At 39.0% G+C, this 27038-nt stretch overlaps 1 protein-coding gene across 1 annotated transcript in view; it reads left to right on the top strand.

The window, feature by feature from the left end:
* The window catches only part of ZDHHC15 (zinc finger DHHC-type palmitoyltransferase 15), a 129349-nt gene that overhangs the window by 17803 nt on the left and 84508 nt on the right, over positions 1-27038 (top strand). The window contains exon 3 of the mRNA XM_061178466.1: positions 16618-16712. Coding sequence (XP_061034449.1) covers positions 16618-16712 — 95 coding nt within the window. The remainder of the gene's footprint in view (positions 1-16617; positions 16713-27038) is intronic.

Raw genomic sequence — 27038 nt, 5'->3', positions numbered from 1 at the left:
TTCTGTAAGTTGACTTCTTGTTTTGTTTATGGTTTCCTTTGCTGTGCAAAAGCTTTTGAGTTTAATTAGGTCCCATTTGTTTATTTTTGTTTTTATTTCCATTACTCTAGGAGACGGATCCAAAAAGATATTGCTGCGATTTATGTCAGAGAGTGTTTTGCCTTTTTTTTTGCCCTAGGAGTTTTATGGTATCCGGTTTTACGTTTAGGTCTTTAATCCATTTTGAGTTTATTTTTGTGTATGCTGTTAGAGAATGTTCTAATTTCATTCTTTTACATATTCTGGCCTCCTTTGTTGTAGATTGATTGACCATAAGTGCATGGGTATAATACACTATTTTATATTTATTATTGTAAAATTACTTTGTAATGAGGATTTGGGAACCAGACAAAAGCTCTCTTTATGGGCTAACCCACTTCTAAAAGAGTATTATGTTGATGTTAATATTAGTGTAATTATAATAATTATATATAATTATGATAATTAGTATCAATATGCTGATTTATATCAATATAATTTTGTTACAAAAATAATGCTTATTGAAAATTCAAACTAAACAAAAATATGTAAGATAAAAAATAAAGTCCTCCTCACACTCCCCCCTCCCTTATCAATGTCTATTCACAGATAACTAGTATATTTGGTTTGATTTGTGTCCTTCTAGATCTTTCTCTCTGTATTTACATATAAACATATGATTATGGATTTGTATAATTTGTTTAGGATTGGTTGTTTTTTAATCTGGATGATACTGTGCATATTTTCCTATGATTTACTTTTTTCACTTAATGATATATCATAGATGTCTTTCCATATTAGTATATACAAACATGTTTCATTTTTTTAATGACCTCAAATTATCCCATGGTATGGATATATTGATACTATGATTTATTTAACCATTCCTCAATGATGAATTTAAAAAACAAAACTTTATTGTTTTTGTTGATTATAAAGGTAATAGAACCTCATAAAATGCAAACAGTATAGAAGTGGTTAAAATAGAAAGTGTAAGTCCTTTGTAGTCACTGCAGAGGTTAAGGATGAAGCAAGATTCAGTGGTGTGTATAGTACACACCACTTGATAAATGTTTTAAAAAGTGATTTTCCTCCCTTACATTTTAACAAGTCTCTTTTGCTATAGCTACATCTAGATGTACCATTTCAAAGATATGACTCTCCCAAGCTTCAATTTGCTCCTCCCCAGTGGGCTGGGCTGGAACTTCCATGCTCCTGTGCCCTTCCCAATATGTCTCCTGCAGCCCCCACTTGTATCTGGCTACCATTTGGTACAGGCATGTATGGAGCCAAAATGGTGAGATCTATGTGTGTGAGGAAAGATCAGCCAGAGTTCAGCCAATGCTAGGTTTCAGAGACATGATTTTGCTTCCTACCCTAGCTGTGTACCTGTCAACACTGTTTTCAGTCATACAGCCTATAACTTCTAACACATTTAAATGTGGCTATGAGGAAAATAAATATTAGACTGGAAGTAAGAATAAATAGCTAACTGTTAGAAAATCTACGATGAAAAGACATCAAAGGAAAAGGCCCATGTAATCTCTTATTTATTTATTTTCTTATTTACTTATTTATTTTCTTTGGGTGTTAAACTAAATATTTTGATTATTATCAGTTAACAGGTGAAGGGACTGGAGGCTAAAGATAACTAAGGTCACTTAACTATTAAAGAGTCATAATAAATACTACTTCAAGTGCACTTAATGTGTGCCAGCTACTGCTCTAATGTGCCTTAGGTATATTGATTCATTTAATTCTCATTTACAGCCCTATAAAGTAAGTATTATCATATGCCCATTTACAGATGAGAAAACTGAGTATAGCGAGTACATTAGTTTGCTAGGGCTGCCATTACTAATTAGCACAAGCATAGTGACATAAACCAACAGAAATTTATACTTTTATGGACCTGGAGGGCAAAAGTCTGAAATCAAGGCATCGGCAGGCCACGCTCCCTCCAGAGGCTCAAGAGGAGATTCCGAATCTTATCTCTTCCAGCTTCCAGTGACTGCCTTTGTTCCTTGGCTTGTGGCTGCATCACTTTACCTTGGAAAAGACCCATTTTTAAATCTCTTTGTTTTTTGTTTTTGTCAGGTTTATTGAGATATGATTTACATACAATAAGAATCACACCTTTTTAGTGTACAGGTTGTTGAGTTTTGACAAATGTATACAATGATGTAAACACCACTACCATCAAGATATAGAATATTTACATTACCCTCAAAATATCGCCTCTCCCCAGAGTTCTCTGACTTTCCACGCTGGTGACCAATAATCAGTTTTCTGTCCCTATAGTTTTACCTTTTTCAGAATGTCATATAAATTGAATATTACAATGCATAGCTTTTTGAATCTGGCTTCTTTCATTTAGCAGTATGCATTTAAGATTCATCCTTGTCAGTGCATGTATGAGTAGTTTGTTCCTTTTTATTGCTGAGTAGTGTTCTATATAATAAATGTACTACAGTTTGCTTATTCATTCACCAGCTGATGACCATTTGGGTTGTTTTCAGTTTTGGGCTATTATAAATAAAATTGATAAGAATATACATGTACAGGCCTTCGTGGAAATGTGTGTTTTTATTTCTCTTGGGTAAATACCTAGGAGTAGGATTGCTGGGTTGTGTGGTAATTTTATGTTTATCTTTATAAGAAACTGCCAAACTGTTTTCCAAAGCAGTCCTACCATTTTGTATCTCCATCAGTGATATGAGAGTTCCAGTGGCTCTGTATCTTCACTGTCACTTAGTGTTGTCAGGTTTTTTGTGTATGAAGTGATATCTCCTATGGTTTTAATTTACCCTCTGTAATGACTAATGATAAGCATCTTTTCATGTGCTTGTTTGCCATCTGTATATCTTCTTTTATGAAGTGTCCAAGTCTTCTGCCTAATTTTTTTGAATTGTTTGTCTTATTATTGAGTTGTAAGAGATCTTTAAATGTCTAGATACAAGTCTCTATGTTTTTAAGCAAATATGATTCCTCTCCATGGGAAGAAAATTAGGATCAACAGGAGGGCGTTACCAGGAAGCATATTTCTGCTTAATATGACAAAGATGTGTCTAACAATCAGCGTTATCCAGCGATAGAATGGACTGCCCGAGAGTTGATAAGTTTCCCGTGACTTCAGGTGTTCAAATGAAAGTTGGGTGACCAATTGTTAGGGATAATGTAAAGCAGATTTATTCATCATGGAGACTGCTGGACCAAATGACATCCAAGGGCTCTTTCTAATCTAAAATTTTATAATACTAAGATAAATCAAGTCAACATCATATTAATGAGGTAGAGGTCTTATTGGTTGTATAAACAAAAGGAAATAGATTCTGAGGGAACCAAGCTGGGATTTTGACAAACCCTACCACTTCCCCAACCAGTGAAAAATAGGCTCACAAATCCCTAGCCACCATATAGACAGTAAAGTGTCTCTGTTCTGCTTCAGTGTCCTCTGTGAATATCCCTGACAACATGGGGGCATTGGGCTATACTTAATCCAAATGATACATACAGAATGATGACATCTCAACTATCCATTTTAAACCAGGAAAGTAGACAAAGATAATTCCCCGAGGAATGTTGCTCTGTGTACTTCTTTATCCCCAAGATGAATGAATCAATGAAATGTTAAGTAGATATTATCAAGAAGAGGACTGGAAACAAACCATTTTCCTCTTTTTGAACAAAACCATGGTGTGTCTGTCCCTGAAGTCTGTGTAATTTTTACCACCATATGTCAGAAAACAGATCACTAAGATTTAAGAGGAAGGATGAGAGAGGGAGAAAGCTGATGTTAATTAAGTCCTTAGAGTATGTGAGATACTTCCGTATTTAAGTCAATTAGTTCTCACAACCTGACAAGATGGTTGTTGTTTGTGTGTGTGTGTATGTGTGTGTGTGTGTGTGTGTGTGTGTATACATATATATATATATACCCAAAGCGGACCAAAAAGAGAGGCCTCTTCAGCATGGAAAAACAAAAACTGAAAGGGGCTATAATCCAAGATTGTAAATATACGAAGGCTATATATCTTGTTAGCTTTGTGTTGTTTACCAAACTCCAATACACAGGACTAGAAAACTCTTTGAAAGTGAAAAATAGTTTAAGGCAACTAAAATGAAGCCCTGCTTTTGCACAGTGGCTGACAAACTTATGAGACTTACTACCCCCCAGAATTGGTATAGACTGAAGACATAATCAGCTTCATAAAAGTTTGTATAAATTGATGAGTGGAAGATATCTGATTGGTAACTAGGGGAAATTAGTATACTTGGAGACAACCCTAACTTTTGAAGTTGGTATCAATAAGGAAAACCATGCTCTTTCAAAACATGATGCCATGTTTTGGCTCTAGAATTTTTTTTTTTTTTTAAACATCTTTATTGAAGTATAATTGCTTTACAATGGTGTGCTAGCTTCTGCTTTACAACAAAGTGAATCAGTTACACATATACATATGTTGCCATATCTCTTCCCTCTTGCATCTCCCTCCCTCCCACCCTCCCTATCCCACCCCTCTAGGTGGTCACAAAGCACCGAGCTGATCTCCCTGTGCTATGCGGCTGCTTCCCACTAGTTATCTATTTTACATTTGGTAGTGTATATATGTCCATGACACTCTCTCACCCTGTCACATCTCACCCCTCCCCCTCCCCATATCCTCAAGTCCATTCTCTAGTAGGTCTGTGTCTTTATTCCCATCTTGCCACTAGGTTCTTCATGACCTCTTTTTTTTTTTTTTTTTTTTTTTCCCTTAGATTCCATATATATGTGTTAGCATACTGTATTTGTTTTTCTCTTTCTGACTTACTTCACTCTGTATGACAGACTCTAACTCCATCCACCTCATTACAAACACCTCCATTTCATTTCTTTTTATGGCTGAGTAATATTCCATTGTATATATGTGCCACATCTTCTTTATCCATTCATCCGATGATGGACACCTAGGTTGCTTCCATGTCCTGGCTATTGTAAACAGAGCTGCAATGAATATTTTGGTACATGACTCTTTCTGAATTATGGTTTTCTCAGGGTATATGCCCAGTAGTGGGATTGCTGGGTCATATGGTAGTTCTATTTTTAGTTTTTTAAGGAACCTCCATACTGTTCTCCATAGTGGCTGTATCAATTTACATTCCCACCAACAGTGCAAGAGTGTTCCCTTTTCTCCACACCCTCTCCAGCATTTATTGTTTCTAGATTTTTTGATGATGGCCATTCTGACCGGTGTGAGATGATACCTCATTGTAGTTTTGATTTGCATTTCTCTAATGATTAATGATGTTGAGCATTCTTTCATGTGTCTGTTGGCAATCTGTATCTCTTCTTTGGAGAAATGTCTATTTAGGTCTTCTGCCCATTTTTGGATTGGGTTGTTTGTTTTTTTGTTATTGAGCTGCATGAGCTGCTTGTAAATCTTGGAGATTAATCCTTTGTCCGTTGCTTCATTTGCAAATATTTTCTCCCATTCTGAGGGTTGTCTTTTGGTCTTGTTTATGGTTTCCTTTGCTGTGCAAAAGCTTTTAAGTTTCATTAGGTCCCATTTGTTTATTTGTGTTTTTATTTCCATTTCTCTAGGACCTGGGTCAAAAAGGATCTTGCTGTGACTTATGTCATACAGTGTTCTGCCTATGTTTTCCTCTAAGAGTTTGATAGTGTCTGGCCTTACACTTAGGTCTTTAATCCATTTTGAGTTTATTTTTGTGTATGGTGTTAGGGAGTGTTCTAATTTCATACTTTTACATGTACCTGTCCAATTTTCCCAGCACCACTTATTGAAGAGGCTGTCTTTTCTCCACTGTATATGCTTGCCTCCTTTATCAAAGATAAGGTGACCATATGTGCGTGGGCTTATCTCTGGGCTTTCTATCCTGTTCCATTGATCTATATTTCTGTTTTTGTGCCAGTACCAAACTGTCTTGATTACTGTAGCTTTGTAATATAGTCTGAAGTCAGGGAGCCTGATTCCTCCAGCTCCATTTTTCATTCTCAAGATTGCTTTGGCTATTCGGGGTCTTTTGTGTTTCCATACAAATTGTGAAATTTTTTGTTCTAGTTCTGTGAAAAATGCCAGTGGTAGTTTGATAGGGATTGCATTGAATCTGTAGATTGCTTTGGGTAGCAGAGTCATTTTCACAATGTTTATTCTTCCAATCCAAGAACATGGTATATCTCTCCATCTATTTGTATCATCTTTAATTTCTTTCATCAGTGTCCTATAATTTTCTGCATACAGGTCTTTTGTCTCCTTAGGTAGGTTTATTCCTAGGTATTTTATTCTTTTTGTTGCAATGGTAAACGGGAGTGTTTTCTTAATTTCACTTTCAGATTTTTCATCATTAGTATACAGGAATGCAAGAGATTTCTGTGCATTAATTTTGTATCCTGCTACTTTACCAAATTCATTGATTAGCTCTAGTAGTTTTCTGGTAGCATCTTTTGGATTCTCTATGTATAGTATCATGTCATCTGCAAACAGTGACAGCTTTACTTCTTCTTTTCCGATTTGGATTCCTTTTATTTCTTTTTCGTCTCTGATTGCTGTGGCTAACACTTCCAAAACTATGTTGAATAATAGTGGTGAGAGTGGGCAACCTTGTCTTGTTCCTGATCTTAGTGGAAATGGTTTCAGTTTTTCACCATTGAGGACAATGTTGGCTGTGGGTTTGTCATATACGGCCTTTATTATGTTGAGGAAAGTTCCCTCTATGCCTACTTTCTGGAGGACTTTTATCATAAATGGGTGTTGAATTTTGTCGAAAGCTTTCTCTGCATCTATTGAGATGATCATATGGTTTTTCTCCTTCAATTTGTTAATATGATGTATCACGTTGATTGATTTGCGTATATTGAAGAATCCTTGCATTCCTGGAATAAACCCCACTTGATCCTGGTGTATGATCCTTTTAATATGCTGTTGGATTCTGTTTGCTAGTATTTTGTTGAGGATTTTTGCATCTATGTTCATCAGTGATATTGGCCTGTAGTTTTCTTTCTTTGTGACATCTTTGCCTGGTTTTGGTATCAGGGTGATGGTGGCCTCGTAGAATGAGTTGGGGAGTGTTCCTCCCTCTGCAATATTTTGGAAGAGTTTGAGAAGGATAGGTGTTAGCTCTTCTCTAAATGTTTGATAGAATTCGCCTGTGAAGCCATCTGGTCCTGGGCTTTTGTGTGTTGGAAGATTTTTAATCACAGTTTCAATTTCAGTGCTTGTGATTGGTCTGTTCATATTTTCTATTTCTTCCTGGTTCAGTCTCGGCAGGTTGTGCATTTCTAACAATCTGTCCATTTCTTCCAGGTTGTCCATTTTATTAGCATAGAGTTGCTTGTAGTAATCTCTTATGATCGTTTGTATTTCTGCAGTGTCAGTGGTTACTTCTCCTTTTTCATTTCTAATTCTATTAATTTGAGTCTTCTCCTTTTTTCTCTTGATGAGTCTGGCTAATGGTTTATCAATTTTGTTTATCTTCTCAAAGAACCAGCTTTTAGTTTCATTGATTTTTGCTATTGTTTCCTTCATTTCTTTTTCATTTATTTCTGATCTGATCTTTATGATTTCTTTCCTTCTGCTAGCTTTGGGGTTTTTTTGTTCTTCTTTCTCTAATTGCTTTAGGTGCAAGGTTAGGTTGTTTATTCGAGATGTTTCCTGTTTCTTGATGTAGGCTTGTATTGCTATAAACTTCCCTCTTAGAACTGCTTTTGCTGCATCCCATAGGTTTTGGATCGTCGTGTCTCCATTGTCATTTGTTTCTAGGTATTTTTTGATTTCCCCTTTGATTTCTTCAGTGATCACTTCGTTATTAAGTAGTGTATTGTGTAGCCTCCATGTGTTTGTATTTTTTACAGATCTTTTCCTGTAATTGATATCTAGTCTCATAGCGTTGTGGTCGGAAAAGATACTTGATACGATTTCAATTTTTTAAAATTTACCAAGGCTTGATTTGTGACCCAAGATATGATCTATCCTGGAGAATGTTCCATGAGCACTTGAGAAAAATGTGTATTCTGTTGTTTTTGGGTGGAATGTCCTATAAATATCAATTAAGTCCATCTTGTTTAATGTATCATTTAAAGCTTGTGTTTCCTTATTTATTTTCATTTTGGATGATCTGTCCATTGGTGAAAGTGGGGTGTTAAAGTCCCCTACTATGATTGTGTTACTGTCGATTTCCCCTTTTATGGCTGTTAGTATTTGCCTTATGTATTGAGTTGCTCCTATGTTGGGTGCATAAATATTTACAATTGTTATACCTTCCTCTTGGATCGATCCCTTGATCATTATATAGTGTCCGTCTTTGTCTCTTGTAATTGTCTTTATTTTAAAGTCTATTTTGTCTGATATGAGAATTGCTACTCCAGCTTTCTTTTGATTTCCATTTGCATGGAATATCTTTTTCCATCCCCTCACTTTCAGTCTGTATGTGTCTCTAGGTCTGAAGTGGGTCTCTTGTAGACAGCATATATATGGGTCTTGTTTTTGTATCCATTCAGCCAGTCTGTGTCTTTTGGTGGGAGCATTTAATCCATTTACATTTAAGGTAATTATCGATATGTATGTTCCTATTCCCATTTTCTTAAATGTTTTGGGTTTGTTATTGTAGGTGTTTTCCTTCTCTTGTGTTTCTTGCCTAGAGAAGTTCCTTTAGCATTTGTTGTAAAGCTGGTTTGGTGGTGCTGAACTCTCTCAGCTTTTGCTTGTCTGTAAAGGTTTTAATTTCTCCATCAAATCTGAATGAGATCCTTGCTGGGTAGAGTAATCTTGGTTGTAGGTTTTTCTCCTTCATCACTTTAAGTATATCCTGCCACTCCCTTCTGGCTTGCAGCGTTTCTGCTGAAAGATCAGCTGTTAACCTTATGGGGATGCCCTTGTGTGTTATCTGTTGTTTTTCCCTTGCTGCTTTTAATATGTTTTCTTTATATTTAATTTTTGATAGTTTGATTAATATGTGTCTTGGTGTGTTTCTCCTTGGATTTATCCTGTATGGGACTCTCTGTGCTTCCAGGACTTGATTAACTATTTCCTTTCCCATATTTGGGAAGTTTTCAACTATAATCTCTTCAAATATTTTCTCAGTCCCTTTCTTTTTCTCTTCTTCTTCTGGGACCCCTATAATTCGAATGTTGGTGCGTTTAATGTTGTCCCAGAGGTCTCTGAGACTGTCCTCAGTTCTTTTCATTCTTTTTTCTTTATTCTGGTCTGCAGTAGTTATTTCCACCATTTTATCTTCCAGGTCACTTATCCGTTCTTCTGCCTCAGTTATTCTGCTATTGATCCCATCTAGAGTATTTTTAATTTCATTTATTGTGCTTGTCATCGTTTCTTGGTTCCTCTTTAGTTCTTCTACGTCCTTGTTAAATGTTTCTTGCATTTTGTCTATTCTATTTCCAAGACTTTGGATCATCCTTACTATCATTATTCTGAATTCTTTTTCAGGTAGACTACCTATTTCCTCTTCATTTGTTAGGTCTGGTGTGTTTTGACCCTGCTCCTTCATCTGCTGTGTGTTTTTCTGTCTTCTCATTTTGCTTATCTTACTGTGTTTGGGGTCTCCTTTTCACAGGCTGCAGGTTCGTAGTTCCCGTTGTTTTTGGTATCTGTCCCCAGTGGCTAAGGTTGGTTCAGTGGGTTGTGTAGGTTTCCTGGTGGAGGGAACTAGTGCCTGTGTTCTGGTGGATGAGGCTGGATGTTGTCTTTCTGGTGGGTTCGTCCACGTCTGGTGGTGTGTTTTGGGGTGTCTATGGCCTTATTATGATTTTAGGCAGCCTCTCTGTTAATGGATGGGGCTGTGTTCCTCTCTTACTAGTTGTTTGGCATAGGGTGTCCAGCACTGTAGCTTGTTGGTCGTTGAGTGAAGCTGGGTCTTGATGTTGAGATGGAGATCTGTGAGAGATTTTCGCCGTTTGGTATTACGTGGAGCTGGGGGGTCTCTTGTGGACCAGTGTCCTGAAGTTGGCTCTCCCACCTCAGAGGCACAGCCCTGATGCCTGGCTGGAGCACCAAGAGCCTTTCATCCACACGGCTCAGAATAAAAGGGAGAAAAAATGGAAAGAAAGAAAAAAAAGAGGATAAAATAAAGTAAAATAAAGCAATTATAATAAAAAATAAGAAAAAAAATTATTAAGAGTAAATTTATTAAGAAAAAAAATTTTTTTTAATTTTTAAAAATAGATTTATTAATTTTTTATACTAAAAATAAGAAAAAAATTATTTAGAAAAAATTTATTAAGAAAAAAATTTTTTAATTTTTTAAAATAAAAATATGAAAAAACTTATTAAAAATTTTTTTTAAAAATAGAAAATAAGGAAAAAATTATTAAGAAAACATTTATTAGGGAAAAAAAAAATTTTTAAGCCAAAAAAAAAAAAAAAAAAGGGACGGACCTAACCCTAGGACTAACGGTGAGAGCAAAGCTATACAGACAAAATCTCACCCAGAAGCATACACATCTACACTCACAAAAAAAAGGAAAAGGGGAAAAGTTAATATATCCTGCTCCCAAAGTCCATCTCCTAAATTTGGGATGATTCGTTGTCTATTCAGGTATTCAACAGATGCAGGCACATCAAGTTGTTTGTGGAGCTTTAATCCGCTGCTTCTGAGGCTGCTGGGAGAGATTTCCCTTTGTCTTCTTTGTTCGTACAGCTCCCGGGGTTCAGCTTTGGATTTGGACCCGCCTCTGCATGTAGGTCCCCTGAGGGCGTCTGTTCCCCGCCCAGACAGAACGGGGTTAAAGGAGCAGATGATTTGGGGGCTCTGGCTCAGTCAGGCCGGGGGGAGGGAGCGGTACGGGGGAGGCGGGGCGAGCCTGCGGCGGCAGAAGCCGGCGTGACGTTGCAGCAGCCTGAGGCGCGCCGTGCGCTCTCCCAGGGAAGTTGTCCCCGGATTACGGGAGCCTGGCCGTGGCGGGCTGCACAGGCTCCCGGGAGGGGCGGTGTGGAGAATGACCTGTGCTCGCCCACAGGCTGTTTGGTGGCGGCAGCAGCAGCCTCAGCGTCTCATGCCCGTCTCTGGGGTCCGCGCTGATAGCCGCGGCTCGCACCCGTCTCTGGAGTTCGTTTAAGTGGCGCTCTGAATCCCCTCTCCTTGCACGCCACGAAACAAAGAGGCAAGAAAAAGTCTCCTGCCTCTTCGGCAGCTGCAAACTTTTTCTCGTGCACCCTGCCGGCTAGTTGTGGTGTGCTAGCCCCTTCAGGCTGTGTTCACGCAGCCAACCCCAGTCCTCTCCCTGGGATCCGACCGAAGCCCGCGCCTCAGCTCCCAGCCCCCGCCCGCCCCGGCGGGTGAGCAGACAAGCCTCTCGGGCTGGTGAGTGCTGCTCGGCGCCGAGCCTCTGTGCGGGAATCTCTCCGCTTTGCCCTCTGCGTCCCTGTTGCTGTGGGATCCGCGCTGATAGCCGCGGCTCGCGCCCGTCTCTGGAGCTCGTTTAGGCGGCGCTCTGAATCCCCTCTCCTTGCGCGCCGCGAAACAAAGAGGCAAGAAAAATTCTCTTGCCTCTTTGGCAGCTGCAGTCTTTTTCCCGGACTCCCTCCCGGCCAGCACCGAAGCCCGAGCCCCAGCTCCCAGGCCCCGCCCGCCCCGGCGGCTGAGCAGACAAGCCTCTTGGGCTGGTGAGTGCTGGTCGGCACCGCTCCTCTGTGCGGGAATCTCCGCTTTGCCCTCCGCACCCCTGTGGCTGCGCTCTCCTCCGTGGCTCCGAAGCTTCCCCCCTCTGCTACCCGCAGTCTCTGCCCACGAAGGGGCTTCCTAGTGTGTGGCAACCTTTCCTCCTTCACAGCTCTCTCCCACTGGTGCAGGTCCCGTCCCTATTCTTTTGTCTCTGTTATTTCTTTTTTCTTTTGCCCTACCCAAGTACGTGGGGATTTTCTTGCCTTTTGGGAGGTCTGACGTCTTCTGCCAGTGTTCAGTGGGTGTTCTGTAGGAGCAGTTCCACGTGTAGATGTATTTCTCATGTATCTGTGGGGAGGAAGGTGATCTCCGCGTCTTACTCTTCCGCCATCTTGCCCCTCACCCCCTTGGCTCTAGAATTTGATCTCACAATCAGAGAGACTCCTGTGGGTAGCTGGCTAAACCTTAGAAACAACTATTGAGAAAATCTTGTATTCTCCTAGGGGGTGGCTAAATCATAGAAACAACTCTTGAGCCAATCTTATATTCTTCTGAATTGTCCCTAGCTCCTTGATTACAACCTATGGGCCTCTAACCCCATTCTCTCCAAACATTCCTTCAAATAGCTGAGAGACAAGGTTCAGCTCTTTGTTAGAGCTTTTAAGGCAGTGAAAGTAAAGTAAGGCAGTGAAAGTAAAGTAAAGCAGTGAAGTCAAATATTAGAGTCAAGACCTCTTTACTAGGTATCCCATTCAAAGGGAGAAGTGACTATCTAGTTGACAATTTTCCCCTGATCATAATCTGGGGTTTTCTATATTAAGCCAAAATGGGGATTTTAGTGAGGACTCTTTCAATTGCTAAAGCTACAGCTGATATTCCTATTTGAATTATAGTATGTAATTGAAAGGTGCACCCCTCTCCCCATCACCCCCTTCTACCAACTAAAATGCTTTTCAATTGATATAAAAGATATTACAGAAAATAGTGTCTTTTTAAACTAAACATAGTTTCCATAGCTTTTTAAAGAAAAAAGGTATGCTAGATAATTGCCACAGCAGCAGCCTTAACATTTATGTGTCTGAGTATATATAGTAAAGCATTATTATTTTCCTATTTTCCCCATTTTGGTGCTGATCTTGCTGCATTCAAAGCAGTCTATCTGCTGCATTCATTTTTATTCACACAAGAATGTATACGCATGTATACACATGCACACACATACACACAAAATCGTTCACTTCCCATTAGTCCCTGGGAGCGATACCTAGAAAGGCATCCTGCTGACCAAAGATGTTGCTAATAACAACTTTATGCTGCTTCCATCATGTGGTTTCGATTCCATAATTTTTATCAAGAAGTTTATGAATCATTATTTCAGGAAAAAAGCTCAAGTAGTCATTCTCATTTCAGAAGCTATTCCCACAATGGGATATTGACATTGCAACACAGTGACAAAATTTAGAACAACTGCATGCTGAGGTGGATTTTTCTTTGACAGTTGGTCATTTCCTTATGGCTGATTTCTCCTTCTCCTGAAAACCTTTGTACATTATGGAAGGAAAAAAAAAAAAAAAAACACTTGAAAGGCTTTTGGCTTTCATGTGGTAAACAGCTTCAGTGGCTTCAGATGCCCCATGACTGTGATCACTACCAAATAAGCGAAGGGCTCTACTTTGCCTGTTTGCTTAAAAAAGATGTTTTCCAATTTCATTCCAATGTCAATGAGTAGTGGCAGTTCAGGGATACAGTTCACAAGCTGTTTGATTTCTCTAGTTATCTGAAATCTCCCTAGAGCGTCACACTTAAAAAGAAAGACTCAATGTCCTTGCAGTTTATAGGGATGATTATTCTAGGTACAAAATTAGTAATTATAGAGAAATATGTTGCTCATTTTTAAGACAGAAAAAGAATGGACTTCTATACATTTGGGACCATAGCTTAGGAAGATTATATATATATAGGGAGAAACATAAAATTGAGACTCATGGGGCCTATCCATAATACTCACTGCAGGATGAAATGTGACAGAGATATGGTAATTGCCTGCCAAGGATTTTGGAGAGGAGCTTCCTCCTTGGGATGGTAAGCTGAACAACGTAATGACCTCTAAGGCCCTATTTCTCATGGTTCGTCTGCCTCAGAATTACCTGGGGAAGTTGGTAGATTCTTGGACTCCATCACAGACTACTGATTCAGAATATTTGGTGTAGAATCTGGGAATCTGCATTCTAATAATCTCCCAAAGTGATTTTGATGCACACTAAAATTTGAGAACCACTCCTCTAGGGAAAAGAGCTCTGGACTGGGGGTGAGGAAACCTGGATTCTGGTCCCAGTGTTTCCATAACTTTGCTGGGTAACCCTGATCAAGTCACTTACCCTCTCTAGGCCTCAGTTACCTGTCTATAAAATGAGGATGTTGAACTAGATGATCTCTATGTTCTCATCCAACTCTAGATTTTTATGAAATCTATAGTATAGTCCCTTTTCTACCAATCTACTGAATGACTTTGACTTAATCATTTGACCTCATGAGTCCTCATTTTCCATCCATCTATAAAGTATTCATAACTTCTATGAAACCATGGAATGCAGAAATGGGAGCCAGCTGTTTCTAGTTCTATGATTAAGCCAGGTATAGATTTGTACTATGACCTAGAACAAGTTAAAATCCTATACTTCCCATCTCAATCACTGGAACTAAAGCAAAGTAAATATCCTTAAAATACTACCATGTGTAAGAGTTTAGTTCTCATCATTCAAGTGATCCAAATTGCTGAACCTTATTGTCTTTGGAGTGCACAGTGAGAAGGTAAACATAAAATTATTTTCTCCTAATTTCTTTGCAGCCAGAAGTTCCATACTCCCATTCCATACTGAAGGAACAGGGGTTACTATATGTCCCATGTAACTTAGATAGTCATGGAATCTTCCTTATATAAACCTCATAAAATCAAAGAAACAAAAACATAGCAAAGGATAACACAGAAAGAAACAATATAAAAGTCTTGCCTAAGATAAAAAATTCTAATAACATTTCACAAGGACTAGGCTGTGGAAGAAGAGTTACTCTCATTTATTGGTGAGGAGAATGTAAAGTAAATAAAACTTTTTTAATGGCAATTTGGCAGTATCTATCAAAAGGCCTGTGTTTGTATCTAGCAATCCCACTTCAGGGAATTGATCCTATACATATTTTTAGTACATGTGCCAGTGGCATGTATACAAAGCTTTTCATTACAACATTATTTGTATTAGCAAGAGAAGGGGAAAAACTAAGTTTCCATCAGAGACAATCTGGTTAAATAAATTATGGTACCTTCATGCAATGGAATCCCATGCCACTTTTTAAAAGGAGAATGAGGAAGCTCCCTCTCTCCAAGTTATATTACGTGGAATGATCTCCAACTCATAGCAGGTGAAAAAGAAATAGGTTGCAAAACAGTGTGTACAGAATACTGCTATTTGTGTGAAAAAGCACACTGTTTTAGTGCTTTTATATGTATAAAATCTGACAGGATACAGAATAAAGTCATGACGCTGTGACATTTGTGGCTTCCAGGGAGGGGAACTGGGTGGCTGAGGGACAGGGATAGAAGGGAGACTTTTCACTGTGTACTCTTTTGAACCTTGTGAGTGTATTACCTTTCAAAAATACAATGAAAAAAATTTAATATAACAAAAATTCCATATGTGTACTGTGTTTATATACTTATATAAACATATACAAATAGAGGATCTGGAATGATACACATCAAACACAAAATAGGTATTATGCCTTAGGAGGAAGAGGGGTGAGTTTAGATATATGTGTGTGGTAGACATTTACTTTCTATTGCTTGAATTTCAAAATAAGATTTCATAATTACTCAAAACAGGCACATTAAAAAGGTCTTATACCACAGGGCTGGGAGCACTGGGCCAGCTTTTTTCGATTCCATCATAAATATGTGAGAGACTCAGCCTTATTAACTTGGTCTTGAGTCACATCATTCCCTTGAGTCTTCCTGATGGATTGAAGTAATCAGACCTTACTATGCAAGGACTCAAAATGAAACAGTAAAATGACCTTCAGTCTTAAAATGACCTCTTTGGAGAATACTGAAATTTCCCATATCAGAAGAGCTATCTAGGAGGCAAAGAATATAGAAACAAAAGTGGTGGGGAGCCACAAATGTCTCAGTTGTACAACTCACATTTCAAAAGTGTGTAGTCTTGGGGACTTCCCTGATGGTCCAGTGGTTAAGACTTCGCCTTCCAATGCAGGCGGTGTGGGTTCGATCCCTGGGCAGGGAGCTAAGATCCCACATGCCTCAGGGCCAAAAAACCATAATATAAAAACAGAAGTAATATTGTAACAAATTCAATAAAGACTTTAAAAATGGTCCACATAAAAAAAAAAATTAAAAAAAAAGTGTGTAGTCTTTGGGGCTACTGAAACAAAAACTTGTGATTTAGAGTCAGAAGTCCTGTGTTTAAGACCTGGCTATGTTATATAGTAGCTGTGTGACTTCGGATAATCAACTACCCCGATAGTTAATCAACTGTCCTTATCCTGTTACCTATCTCACAAACTTGTTGAAAAAATAAAATGGGATAATATTATGAAATCACATTGTAAACTCTATAGCACTGTGCAAATACTATCATTATTACCTTTCAGTACCCACAGTGGCAGAGAGAATGACAATTGGCAACAGTAGCTTCCCCCACATTGTCATAAAGGACATTTCCCCTTTACTCCCAGAATCACATGGCAACTTTTAAAATATGCGACTTCCAGAAAGTCTCTGGTTCCAAATTTGGCATTATAAATTGTTTCTGTCATTGCATGGGAAAAAGGTAAGAATTAACCTTTCATAATAATACTAGAAAATACTTGGTAATAGGAAAACAAAATAGAGATTTGTTGAGATTTACATCTTACTGAACTCTTAGAAATGGATGAAAATATAACATAAACACTGATTTTTTTCTTAAATTTCAGTTATCTACCTCATATTCTACCATGCCATCTTTGTGTTCTTTACCTGGACCTACTGGAAGTCTATTTTTACACTCCCACAACAGCCAAACCAGAAGGTAAGAATACTGGTTACTTCATAAAGGCTAAAAACAGAGGAAAGTAGAAATGCCAATAAGGCAAGAAGAGGGCAAAAAGAGGAGCAAATAACCTTCCATTACAAAAGAGAGATTCAGGGTGATCTTTAAAAAGGACTTGTAGTGATAAATGTAAATTAAGAATAAGATAGTCTATTGAAGGAGTTTGTGAAATCACCAGCCATGGATATCTTTAAGACTAGGAAACCACTATCTGTATTGGTGATAGATTGAGAGAAACAAGAAACCACTTGGATTCTGAGGACTCATCTATTTCAATTCTATGAAACTATAATAATTTAGGACTCAGTGAGACTCTAGGAGACAACTAGAAAAAATTACAATAGTTAAATTGATCATTTTCAAATTGTGTTCCCTTGAATGAAAGTGTTTCATGCAATATTTGGGAGGGCACATAAAAAAAAATTCTAATCATATCAGGCATTTATAATATGTGACTACTGTGAAACAGATTAGTTTCCAAAGTAGGAAAAAAAAAAATGGAAGAAGTTTCAGCAGCCTCCAAACATTAGGGAAAGTACTGGTTTTAATTTTCCCATTTATGGGATCAAAATTGTACACATACAAAATAAAATTAAACACAGAGAAAGACAAATATCATGTGATATCTCTCATATGTGGACTCTAATTTTAAAAATGATGCAAATGAACTTATTTACAAAACAGAGACAGACTCACAGATATTGGAAACAAACTTATGGTTACTGAAGGGAAAACATGGTGGGGAGGGATAAATCAGGAGCTTGGGATGAACATACACACACTACTACATATAAGATAACCAACAAGGACCTACTGTATAGCACAGGGAACTCTACTCAATATTCTGTGATAACCTATATAAAAAAAGAAAGAATGAATATATGTATATGTATAACTGAATCACTTTGCTGTACACCTGAAACTAACACAACATTGTAAATCAATTATATTCAAATAAAAGTTTTAAAAAACACAAAGGAAGGTAGTAATGCAAGAATTGAGGAACATGAGATATAGGATATATAGAAAATGGCAGAAGTTCTTCCTTATGAGTAATTATTTTAAATATAAATGGATTAAACTATCCAATTAAAAGGCAGACGTTGGCATAATGGATAAACATTATCATCTATCTTTATGCTGTCTACAAATGACTCACTCGAGAGCCAAAGACATAAATAGGTTGAAAGTGAAAGGATGGAAAAAGTTATTCCAAGCAAATAGTAATCAAAAAAGAGCAAGGGTAGATATACTAATATCACACGAAGAGGCTTTAAGCCAAAAACTGTTACAAGACACAAAGAAGAAAAAGACCTACTGAATGATGTCAGAAAGATGGCAGAGTAGAAGATACCAGCCTCTATCCCTGCCCCCCCACAAAAAACAACAGACAGCTATACAGAAATGAAAATATCCCTGGGGGGGCTCAAGTGTCTAATTAAGAGCCTGCAGCAACACAGTGGGAAAAAAAAATGGAGAATAACCACACAGAAAGGATTGCTGGGGAAATCAGCATGGCAGAGACATCTGAAGAGGGCTAAGAACAAAGAAACAGGGCAGAGGCTATCAGTATCAGCCCTGCGGCAGATGCCCATGCAGTCCCCACTGGCCTGCTCTGTGGAGGATCCTGCAAATTTTGCTTCTGAGGATCTCAACAGCTCCCATGACAGCCACGAATTTCTGCAGCTTTAACAGCAGAGGACCTTATAGTGTTTGTTGGTGTGGACCCCAGCAGCCTGCTCTGTAGAGGATACTGTCAGCTTTTTCCACTGAAGTAACCAACAGCCAGCATTGCCACAGACTCCCCAGGGAGTGAGACACTGCTGAGACTTCTCTACAAGAAGAAGCTGCTGTTGTGCTGCCTCAGTACCAGGGCTGCCACCCCCCCCAACACTGTGCTTGCCCTAGACACCAGACCTATGGCCACTCCATGTGTACTTACCACCTGACCCCAGCACCTGCCACCAGACTCCATGCATGCCCATGCTCCAGAAACTGGCTCCATGGCCACTCCACATACATCAATAACTCAGACACCAGAGCCACTGACACTGCAGGGTATCCCATGCCCCAGACACTGGAGACACTATCACTCCATGAGCACATGCTCTGAACCCTGTATCCACGGCCAATCTGCAAGTGCCCGCACCACAGAAACCAGAGCACTGCTGCAGTGGGTGTACCTGCCCTCTAGAACCCAGGTCCACTAGCTGCTTCACAAGTGCTCAAACATGGGACACCCAAGCCACTACTGTAGCAGGCTTATCCATGCACCACGCATGACTGCTATCCAGACCATAGCTCCATATCTGCTCTGCAAGTGCATGCACCTCGCACACCATTACCAACGCTGCAGTGGGGGTGCCTGTGCCCCAGGCACTAACACCACCACCTCCCTAGACCCCTGAGCCACTCCAGTGGCTTCACATGTGCCTCCATTCCAGACTCTGTCTCCATGGCTTCTCCATAGGCACCCATGCATCAAACATCATAGACACAACCACAGTAAGTGTGTCCACAAACTGGACCCAGGGCCTCGAAGGGTCCCCTCAGCCATGACTTCCACCATGCTAGAAAAAGGTATCAGGAGGACCCCAGAAGCCTTTACCACTGAAGACCTCAACAGCCCACACTTCTTCTGCAGACACCCACAGCCTTGGCCACCAGCGTCTCCTTCAGTCTTTGCTGATGCTGATGACAGCTGACAGAGCTGCACAGAGACTACACCACTGCACCTTCCCTGGAGTCAGAACTGCTTCATCCCACCCAGATGGCAGCCTTGTACCCACCAATAGATGAAGGGCTTTCCCCACTGAAACCAATCCATAAATTCTGGAAGAAGTGATTGCTACATCAAATGTGAACACATCCATGCAATTATACAAGAAATGCAAACACTCAAGGAAAAATAACACCACCAAAGGAGCACAATATTCCGGTAAGCAACTGCAAAGAAATGGAGATCTATTAAAAACATCAAAATAATTATTTTAAGGAACTTGGCAATTTACAAGAGAACACAGATAGACAACTCAACGAAATCAGGAACAAAACAAGAAGTTAAACAAATAGAGATAAACCATTAAAAAAAGAAAAACAATTCTGGAGCTGAAAAATACAATGAATGAAAGGAAAAATAATATAGAGAGCATCAACAACAGATTTGATGAAGCGGAAGAAAGAGCCTGAAAACTCAAGGATAGGTGATATGAAATTATCCAGTTAGAGGAACAAAAAGAAAAAAGAATGAAAGGGTGAAGACAGTTCATGGGACTTATGGGACACCATCAAGCATAAGAATATATGCATTATGGGGATAAAAGGAGAAGAGAGAAAGGGGCAGAAAGCTTATTTAAATAAATAATGGCTGAAAATTTCCCAAATTTGGGGAGAGATATGGATATCCAGGCACATGAAGCTCAAAAGTCCCAAGTTTCAACCAAAAGAGGACTTTACCAGGACATACTATAATCAAACTTTCAAAAGTCAAAGACAAGGAGTTTTGAAAGCAGAAAGAGAGAAAGAGTGGTCAATCACAAGGGAAACTGCATAAGGCCATCAGTGGATTTCTCAGAAGAAACCTTGCAGGCCAGGACAGAGTGGAATGATATATTAAAAATGCTTGTAGAAAAAACTACAAGCATTTTTACCAAGGTTGTCTTACCCAGCAAAGCCATCCTTCAGAAATGAAGGAGAGTTAGTTTTCCACCAAACAAAACCTGAAGGAGTTCATCCCTAGGAGAACTGCCTTACAAGAAATGTTGAAGATGAAATGAAAAGATGACACTTAGTAATGTGAAAACCTATGAAAGTAAAAAAAAAAACGCACTGGTAATGGTTAATATATAGAACAATTCAAAATACTGTAATACTGTAATGGTGGTGTGTAAATCACTTTTAACTCTGGTATAAAGATTAAAAAACAAAGTATTAAAAATAACTATGAGTAAAATATTTTTAATGGATACACTATAAAGTGATGTAAATTGTGAAATCAAATGCATAAAATGTTGGGGACAAAGTAATACAATAATGTTTATGTATGCAGTGGAAGTTCACTTCTTACCAGCTTCAAATAGAATGTTACAAACATAAGATGTTTTATGTAAGCTCCATGGTAACCCCCCAAAAAACCTCTAGCAGATACACAAAAGATAAAAGGAAATAAAAGTACACTACTACAGAAAATCAAGCCACAAAGGAAAACACTTAGGAGGAACAAAGGAACTACAAAACAGCCAGAAAACAATTAACAAACTGATATAGTGCATCCTTACCTATCAATTATTACTTCTAATGTTAATTGGTTAAATTCTCCAATCAAAAGACATAAAGTAGCTGAATCGATAAAAAAAAAAGCAAGACACATTTACATGCCTATAAGAGAATCACATAAGATTTAAGGATACATATAAGCTTAAAGTGAAGGGATGGAAAAAGATATTCCATGCAAATGGAAACCAAAAGAGATCAAGGATAGCTACAATATATCAGACAAATAGACTTTAAGTCAAAAACCGTAAGTGGAGACAAAGTAGATCATTATATAATGCTAAAAAGGTAAATTCATCAAGAGGATATGACAGTTGTAAATATATATGCACCTAACATTAAAGCATCTAAATATATCAAGCACATATTAACAACACTGAAGGGAGGAATACAGAGAATAAAATAATAATAGAGGAGAGGAGCTTCAAGATGGCGGAAGAGTAAGACGTGGAGATCACCTTCCTCCCCACAAATACATCAGAAATATATCTACATGTGGAACAACGCCTACAGAACACCTACTGAACGCTGGCAGAAGACCTCAGACCTCCCAAAAGGCAAGAAACTCCCCACGTACCTGGGTAGGGAAAAACAAAAAAGAAAAAAAGACAAAAGAATAGGGACGGGAGCTGAACCAGTAGGAGGGAGCTGTGAAGGAGGAAAGGTTTCCAAACACTAGGAAACCCCTTCATGGGCGGAGACTGCGGGTGGCGGAGGGGGGGAGCTTCGGAGCCACGGAGGAGAGCGCAGCAACAGGGGTGCGGAGGGCAAAGCGGAGAGATTCCCGCACAGAGGATCGGTGCCGAGCAGCACTCACCAGCCCGAGATGCTTGTGTGCTCACCCGCCGGGACGGGTGGGGGCTGCGAGGTGAGGCTCCGGCTTCAGTTGAATCCCAGGGAGAGGACTGGGGTTGGCTGTGTGAACACAGCCTGAAGGGGGCTACTGTGCCACAGCTAGCTGGGAGGGAGTCTGGGAAAAAGTCTGGACCTGCCTAAGAGGCAAGAGACATTTTCTTGCCTCTTTGTTTTGTGGTGCGTGAGGAGAGGGGATTAAGAGTGCCGCTTAAAGGAGCTCCAGAGACGGGCGCAAGCCACGACTATCAGTGCGGACCCCAGAGACGGGCATGAGACGCTAAGGCTACTGCTGTAGCCGCCAAGAAGCCTGTGTGCAAGCACAAGTCACTATCCACACCTCCCCTCCCGGGAGCCTGTGCAGCCCGCCACTGCCAGGGTCCCGTGATCCAGGGACAACTTCCCCGGGAGAAAACATGGCACGCCTCAGGCTGGTGCAACGTCATGCTGGCCTCTGCTGCCGCAGGCTCGCCCCGCATACCGTACCCCTCCCTCCCCCTGACCTGAGTGAGCTACAGCCCCTGAATCAGCTGCTACTTTTACGCCGTCCTGTCTGAGCAAAGAACAGACGACCTGAGGCGACCTACACGCAGAGGCGGGGCCAAATCCAAAGCTGAACCCCGTGAGCTGTGCGAACAAAGAAGAGAAAGGGAAACCTCTCTCAGCAGCCTCAGGAGCAGCAGATTTAATCTCCACAATCAACTTGATGTACCTGCATCTGTGGAATAACTGAATAGACAATGAATCATCTCAAATTGAGGAGGTGGACTTTGGGAGCAACGATATATATATTTTTCCCCCTTTCTCTCTTTTTGTGAGTGTGTATGTGTATGCTTCTGTGTGTGATTTTATCTGTATAGCTTTGCTTTTACCATTTGTCCTAGGGTTCTGTCTGTCCGTTTTCTTTTTTTTTTTTCGTATTTTTTTAGTATACTTTTTAGCACTTGTTATCATTGGTGGATTTGTTTTTTGGTTTGGTTGCTCTCTTCTTTCTTTCTTTTTTTTATTACTTTAAAAAATTTTTTTAATAATTATTTTTTATTTTTTATTTTAATAACTTTATTTTATTTCATTTCATTTCTTTTCATTTTACCTTTTTCTCTCTTTCTTTCTTTTCTTCTCCCTTTTATTCTGAGCCGTGTGGATGACAGGCTATTGGGGCTCTGGCCAGGAGTCAGGACTGTGCCTCTGAGGTGGCAGAGCCAAGTTCAGGACATTGGTCCACCAGAGACCTCCCAGCTCCATGTAATATCAAATGGCGAAAATCTCCCAGAGATCTCCATATCAATGCCAAGACGCAGCTGCACTGAACGACCAGCAAGCTACAGTGCTGGACACCCTATGCCAAACAACTAGAAAGACATGAACACAACCCCACCCATCAGCTGAGAGGCTGCCTAAAATCATGATAAGGTCACAGACACCCCAAAACACACCACCAGACGTGGACCTGCACACAGGAAAGACAAAATCCAGCCTCATCCACCAGAAGACAGGCATTAGTCCCCTCCACCAGGAAACCTACACAACCCACTGAACCAACCTTAGCCACTGGGGGCAAACACCAAAAACAATGGTAACTATGAACCTGCAGCCTGAAAATAGGAGACCCCAAACACAGTAAGTTAAGCAAAATTAGAAGACAGAGAAACACACAGCAGATGAAGGAGCAAGGTAAAATCCCACCAAACCTAACAAATGAAGAGGAAATAGGCAGTCTACCTGAAAATTCAGAGTAATGATAGTAAAGATAATCCAATATCTTGGAAATAGAATGGAGAAAATACAAGAAACGTTTAACCAGGACCTAGAAGAACTAAAGAGCAAACAACAATGATGAACAACACAATAAAAGAAATAAAAAATTCTCTAGAAGGAATCAATAGCAGAATAACTGAGGCAGAAGAAGGGATAAGTGATCTGGAAGATAAAATAGTGGAAATAACTAGTGCAGAGCAGAATAAAGAAAAAAGAATGAAAAGAATTGAGGACAGTCTCAGAGACCTCTGGGACATTAAACACACCTACATTCGAATTATAGGGGCCGCAGAAGAAAAAGAGAAAAAGAAAGGGCCTGAGAAAATATTTCAAGAAATTATGGTTGAAAACGTCCCTAACATAGGAAAGGAAATAGTTAATCAAGTCCAGGAAGCACAGAGAGTCACATACAGGATAAATCCAAGGATAAACATGCTAAGGCACATATTAATCAAACTATCAAAAATTAAATACAAAAAATTTATTAAAAGCAGCAAGGGAAAAACAACAAATAACATACAACGGAATCCCCATAAGGTTAACAGCTGATCTTTCAGCAGAAACTCTGCAAGCCAGAAGGGAGTGGCAGGACATATTTAAAGTGATGAAGGAAAAACCTACAACCAAGATGACTCTACCCAGCAAGGATCTCATTCAGATTTGATGGAGAAATTAAAACCTTTACAGACAAGCAAAAGCTAGGAGAATTCAGCAACACCAAACCAGCTTTACAACAAATGCTAAAGCCATTTCTCTAGGCGGGAAACACAAGAGAAGAAAAAGACCTACAATAACAAACCCAGAACAATTAAGAAAATGGTAATAGGAACATACATATCGATAATTACCTTAAATGTAAATGGATTAAATGCTCCAACCAAAAGACATACACTGGCTGAATGGATACAAAAACAAGACCTGTATATATGCTGTCTACAAGAGACCCACTTCAGACCTAGGGACACATACAGACTGAAAGTGAGGGGATGGAAAAAGATATTCCATGCAAATGGAAATCAAAAGAAACCTGGAGTAGCATTTCTCATATCAGACAAAATAGACTTTAAAACAGATTATTACAAGAGACAAAGAAGGACACTATATAATGATCAAGGGATCAATCCAAGAAGCAGATATAACAATTGTAAATATTCATGCACCCAACATAGGAGCACCTCAATACATAAAACGAATACTAACAGCCATGAAAGGGGAAATCGACAGTAACACAATCATAGTAGGGGACTTTAACACCCCACTGTCACCAACGGATAGATAATCAAAAATGAAAATAAATAAGGAAACAAGCTTTAAATGATACATTAAACAAGATGGACTTAATTCATATATATAGGACATTCCATCCAAAAACAACAGAATACACTTTCTTCTCAAGTGCTCATGGAACATTCTCCAGGATAGATCATATCTTGGGTCACACATCAAGCCTTGGTATATTTAAGAAAATTGAAACCTTATCAAGTATGTTTTCTGACCACAACGTTTTGAGACTAGATATCAATTACAGGAAAAAGTCTGTAAAAAATACGAACACATGGACAATACACTAGTTAATAACCAAGAGATCACTGAAGAAATCAAAGAGGAAATCAAAAAATACCTAGAAACAAATGACAATGGAAACACGACAACCCAAAGCCTATGGGATGCAGCAAAAGCTGTTCTAAGAAGAAAGTTTATAGCAATACAATCCTACCTTAAGAAACAAGAAACATCTCAAATAAACAACCTAACCTTACACCTAAAGCAATTAGAGAAAGAAGAACAAAAAAACCCGAAAGTTAGCAGAAGGAAAGAAATCATAAAGGTCAGATGAGAAATAAATGAAAAAGATATGAAGGAAATGATAGCAAAGATCAATAAAACTAAAAGCTGGTTCTTTGAGAAGATAAACAAAATTGATAAACCATTAACCAGACTCATCAAGAAAAAAAGAGAGAAGACTCAAATCAATTGAATTAGAAAAGAAAAAGAAGTAACAACTGACACTGCAGAAATACAAAGGATCATGAGAGATTACTACAAGCAACTCTATGCCAACAAATTGGACAACCTGGAAGAAATGGACAAATTCATAGAAATGCACAACCTTCTGAGACTGAAGCAGGAAGAAATAGAAAATATGAACAGACCAATCACAAGCACTGAAATTGAAGCTGTGATTAAAAATCTTCCAGCAAACAAAAGCCCAGGACCAGATAGCTTCACAGGCGAATTCTATCAAACATTTAGAGAAGAGCTAACACCTCTCCTTCGCAAACTCTTCCAAAATATAGCAGAGGGAGGAACACTCCCAAGCTCATTCTACGAGGCCACCATCACCCAAATACCAAAACCAGACAAAGATGTCACAAAGAAAGAAAACTACAGGCCAATATGCAAAATATTTTGCGAAAATCCTCAACAAAATACTAGCAAACAGAATCCAACAACACATTAAAAGGATCATACACCATGATCAAGTGTGGTTTATCCCAGGAATGCAAGGATTCTTCAATATATGCAAATCAATCAATGTGATACACCATATTAACAAACTGAAGAATAAAAACCATATGATCATCTCAATAGATGCTGAGAAAGCTTTCGACAAAATTCAACACCCATTTATGATAAAAACCCTCCAGAAAGTAGGCATAGAGGGAACTTACCTCAGCATAATAAAGGCCAGATATGACAAACCCACAGCCAACACTGTCCTCAATGGTGAAAATCTGAAAGCATTTCCACTAAGATCAGGAAGAAGACAAGGTTGCCCACTCTCACCAATATTATTCAACACAGTATTGGAAGTTTTAGCCACAGCAATCAGAGAAGAAAAAGAAATAAAAGGAATCCAAATTGAAAAAGAAGAAGTAAAGCTGTCACTGTTTGCAGATGCCATGATACTATACATAGAGAATCCTAAAGATGCTACCAGGAAACTACCAGAGCTAATCAATGAATTTGGTAAAGTAGCAGGATACAAAATTAATGCACAGAAATCTCTTGCATTCCTATACACTAATGATGAAAAATCTGAAAGTGAAATTAAGAAAACACTCCTATTTACCATTGCAACTAAAAGAATAAAATACCTAGGAATAAACCTGCCTAAGGAGACAAAAGACCTGTATGCAGAAAATTATAAGACACTGATGAAAGAAATTAAAGATGATACAAATAGATGGAGAGATATACCATGTTCTTGGATTGGAAGAATCAACATTGTGAAAATGACTACCCAAAGCAATATGCAGATTCAATGCAATCCCTATCAAACTACCACTGTCATTTTTCACAGAACTAGAACAAACAATTTCTCAAATTGTATGGAAACACAAAAGACCCCGAATAGCCAAAGCAATCTCAAGAAAGAAAAACGGAGCTGGAGGAATCAGGCTCCCTGACTTCAGACTATAC

This window comes from Eubalaena glacialis, chromosome X, assembly GCF_028564815.1.
Source record: "Eubalaena glacialis isolate mEubGla1 chromosome X, mEubGla1.1.hap2.+ XY, whole genome shotgun sequence".
NCBI classification, from domain to species: Eukaryota; Metazoa; Chordata; class Mammalia; order Artiodactyla; family Balaenidae; genus Eubalaena; species Eubalaena glacialis.
Note: the sequence above shows the minus strand (reverse complement) of the source record. Positions and strands in the feature narration are given on the sequence as shown.